Raw genomic sequence first — 3,564 nt, forward strand, 5'->3', positions numbered from 1 at the left:
GATTGAGGGCGAGCCTCATGCCTTCTTTGTTTATCTCTGGCTCGTAAGCTTCGATCCTAGGGGATCCATGAGTGATCTTAAGGGGCACCACTGCCTCGGCTCCGTAAGCCAACATGAATGGGGTTGCCTCAGTTGTCACTTTGTAGGTGGTGCAATATGCCCAAAGTATAGGCAGCAACTCATCCACCCAAGTGTTTCTCGAGCCTTCCACCCTCTTCTTAAGTCCATCAAGGATGATTCTGTTAGCAACTTCCGCTTTCCCGTTTTCCTGAGGATGTGCAACTGAGGTGAAGCGAAGTTCTATGCTATTTTTTCGCAGTACTCTTTGAACTCTGCATTATCAAATTATTTCCCACTATCCGTGACAAGGATGTGGGGGATTCCATATCGGCATATCACATTCTCCCAGAAGAATTGGGCAATTTACTTGGTGGTTATCTTGGCTAGTGCCTTAGCCTCAATCCACTTCGTGAAGTAGTCTATCACTACTACAATGAACTTCCTCTGTCCCAATACTATAGAAAATGGTCCAAGTATGTCCTTTCCCCACATTGCAAAAGGGATGGGTATGCTGATCGATATAAGCCTCTTCGGGGGCTTCGTACTATTGGTGCATGCCTCTGGCATCTGTCACATTTTTTCACATAAGCCTTTGCATCGGCTAACATAGTTGGCCAGTAAAACCCCAACCGAGTTATCTTGTGAGCGAGGGCCCTGCCCCCCAAGTGCTGTCCATAAATCCCTTCATGGGCTTCTTTTAGTGCCTCCTCTGCTTCAAGAGGTCTTAAGCATTTTAAGTACGGAATAATGAAGGACCTTTTGTAAAGAAGGCCTTCAATCAGTGAGTATCTCAATGCTCTAACCGACAACTTACGAGCCTCCTGGGCATCGTCGGGGAGCCACCCAGTTTCCAAGTGAGTTTTGATCGGGTCTATCCAACAGCTAGCCACACCGATCGGTGCTATCAGATTTATGACATGAATAGTAGGGGTCTTCAAGACCTGGAAGTAAATACTCCTCGGATAATTCTCTATCTCGGACGAGGCGAACTGAGATAAGGCATCCGCCGTAGTGTTCTCCTCTCTCGGAACATGTTCTGCATACCATTTAGCGAACTGAGTCATTATTCCCTTTATGACTCTCAGGTACTTGGCCATTGTATCATCTTTGGCCTCAAACTCCCGATTAACTTGAGCAACTACGAGTCTCGAGTCTCCACAGACCTTCAGGTTTTTGGCCCTCACGGCTATAGCCAAGCCTAAGCCAGCTATCAATGCTTCATATTCTGCTTCGTTGTTTATAGTCCGAAAATCCAACTTCAGAGCATACTCAATCATAAACCCCCCAGGGCTTTGCAACACTAGGCCTGCACCACTAGATTTTGTTTTGGACGCTCCGTAAAAATGGAAAACCCAATATTCTTTCAGAGTTGCTTCTTCATCCTTCTCCCCTTCTCCCGGGGTTACTATCTCTTGCCCCCCGACTTCTTGGTTGTTAATAGTACATTCGACCACGAAGTCTGCTAAGGCCTGAGCCTTGATGGCCGTTCGAGGCTTATACTTAATATCGAATTCTCCCAACTCAATTGCCCACCGGATGAGCCTTCCACTGGCCTTTGGGCTATGAAGAATGTTTCTCAATGGCTGGTCCGTCAGGACTTCAATCTTGTGAGCCTGGAAGTATGGTCTCAACTTCCTCGAGGCTGTGATGAGAGCAAGTGCGAACTTCTCCGTAGTGGAGTAATTCAATTCCGCTCCATGGAGCACCTTGCTTATATAGTATACAGGCTTTTGGAGTTTCTTCTCTTCCTTCACGAGAACCGCACTCACGGCTTGCTCAGATATCGCGAGGTACAAATATAGAGTGTCCTCTGGACTTGGTTTAGCCAACAACGGGGCTTCAGTCATGTACTTCTTCAGCTGTTCGAAGGCTTCTTGGCTCTCAGCGGTCCACTCGAAGTCCTTCACCTTCTTAAGGGTTTTAAAAAAGGGTAGGCATTTGTCTCCAGACATGGAGATGAACCTCCCTAGAGCTGCAATTTTTCCTGTCAGCTTCTGAACATCCTTGATGGAGCATAGTGGCTCCATCTCTAGGATGGCTTTGATCTTGTCGGGATTGGCCTCTATCACCCTCTTAGAGACCATGAGACCCAAAAATTTTCCAGACCCAACGCCAAAAGTACACTTGGCTGGGTTTAACATCATCTTGTGGTGCCTCAACACTTCAAATGCCTCTCTGAGGTGACTAATATGATCGACCTTTCTTAGGCTTTTGACTAACATGTCATCGACATAGACCTCCATGGTCTTCCCAATTAGATGGGAAAATATCTTGTTTACCAGTATTTGGTAAGTAGCTCCTGCATTCTTAAGTCCAAAAGCCATAACAAGATAACAGAATACACCAAAGTCGGTTATGAAAGATACCTTGGGGGTGTCGTCCTTATGCATTCTGATATGATTGTAACCACTGAATCCATCCATGAAGCTTAGTATCTCGTGTCCAGCAGTGGCATCGATCAGGGTATCAATCCTTGGTAGGGGTAACAATCCTTGGGACAAACATCATTCAAGTCAGTGAAGTCAATGCACATCCTCCACTTTCCATTGGCCTTCTTAACCATTACGGGGTTGGCTAACCATTCAGGGAATTGCACTTCCTCTATAAATCCTACTTCTAAAAGCTTCTTGACCTCGTGCTTAATGGCTTCCAGCCTATCAGGGGCATAAGTTCTCTTCTTTTGCTTTAAAGCCTTTCGAGTTGGATCAACGTTCAACCTATGAGTTATCAGGTTAGGGTCAATCCCAGGCATATCAGCTGCTGTCCAAGCGAATACATCTCTATTCTCTTGGAGGAAAGTTGTTATCCGACCCTTCAAAGGCTTGTCCAAAGATGCCCCAATGTATGTGACCTTTTCCGGGTCTAAGGGATCTAAGGGAACCGGGATCAAGTCCTCCGCTGGATTTCCTCGTAGCTCATCATTTTCTCAGACATCCATGTCTTCTATTGGGAGAACCTGCCCCCCAGTTCCATCGGGCCTAAGTGCTGCAACATAGCAACGACGGGCCATTTTTTGATCTCCTCTTGCTTCTCCAACACCGTTCCTAGTTGGGAACTTCGGTACCATGTGGTAAGTGGAGGGCACAACCCTAAAAGTATGGATCCCTGTCCCACTCATGATTGCATTGCAGGTAGAGACTGCCTTGACAACCTGAAAGTTCAACATTTGCGTGGCCTCCCTGGGCTCTTCCCCGATAGTTATAGGAAGTTATATTGCTCCCTCGACTTTACATTCCACATGGTTGAACCCGTAGATGGGTGTGTCAGATGGAATTAGCTGAGAGTCATTATAGCCCATCCTTATGACTGTATCATGGAACAGAATGTCCACAGAAGCACCATTGTCCACTAGGACCCTCATAACAGGACAATTTCCAATTATCGGAGTGATAACCAGAGGATCATCCTGAGGAAATGTCAAACCTTCAAGGTCTGGGTCACCAAATTCAAGTGTCATCTCAGACTGGGAACGCTTAAATGGTTCCCCAACTATGCTCATTACTT

The 3,564-nt window shown here is 46.3% G+C and overlaps 2 protein-coding genes across 2 annotated transcripts; both read right to left on the reverse strand.

Annotated features, from left to right (window-relative positions):
• Positions 1-515: 515 nt before the first annotated feature.
• On the reverse strand, positions 516-2,282 carry LOC141718544 (uncharacterized). Its single transcript, XM_074520925.1, has 2 exons — positions 1,278-2,282; positions 516-1,223 (listed from the first exon to the last, which is right to left on the reverse strand). Exons 1-2 carry the CDS (start codon positions 2,280-2,282, stop codon positions 516-518), a joined length of 1,713 nt encoding a protein of 570 aa, XP_074377026.1.
• Positions 2,283-2,518: 236 nt separating this feature from the next.
• On the reverse strand, positions 2,519-3,226 carry LOC141718547 (uncharacterized). Its single transcript, XM_074520928.1, has 2 exons — positions 3,017-3,226; positions 2,519-2,872 (listed from the first exon to the last, which is right to left on the reverse strand). The coding sequence occupies exons 1-2, from the start codon at positions 3,224-3,226 to the stop codon at positions 2,519-2,521; spliced, it is 564 nt and encodes a 187-aa protein (XP_074377029.1).
• Positions 3,227-3,564: the final 338 nt, after the last annotated feature.

This window comes from Apium graveolens, chromosome 4 (assembly GCF_009905375.1).
Source record: "Apium graveolens cultivar Ventura chromosome 4, ASM990537v1, whole genome shotgun sequence".
Lineage (NCBI taxonomy): Eukaryota > Viridiplantae > Streptophyta > Magnoliopsida > Apiales > Apiaceae > Apium > Apium graveolens.

Bases quoted from the DNA above. Each gene is read 5' to 3' on its own strand.
- LOC141718547 (XM_074520928.1), bottom strand. From the start codon at position 3,226: ATGTTGAACTTTCAGGTTGTCAAGGCAGTCTCTACCTGCAATGCAATC. The intron at 2,873-3,016 runs GTTCTCCCAATA...AAGCCTTTGAAG, and splicing joins CCGATGGAACTGGGGGGCAG to GGTCGGATAACAACTTTCCT.
- LOC141718544 (XM_074520925.1), bottom strand. From the start codon at position 2,282: ATGTTAGTCAAAAGCCTAAGAAAGGTCGATCATATTAGTCACCTCAGA. The intron at 1,224-1,277 runs GCATTGATAGCT...AAAAACCTGAAG, and splicing joins ACAACGAAGCAGAATATGAA to GTCTGTGGAGACTCGAGACT.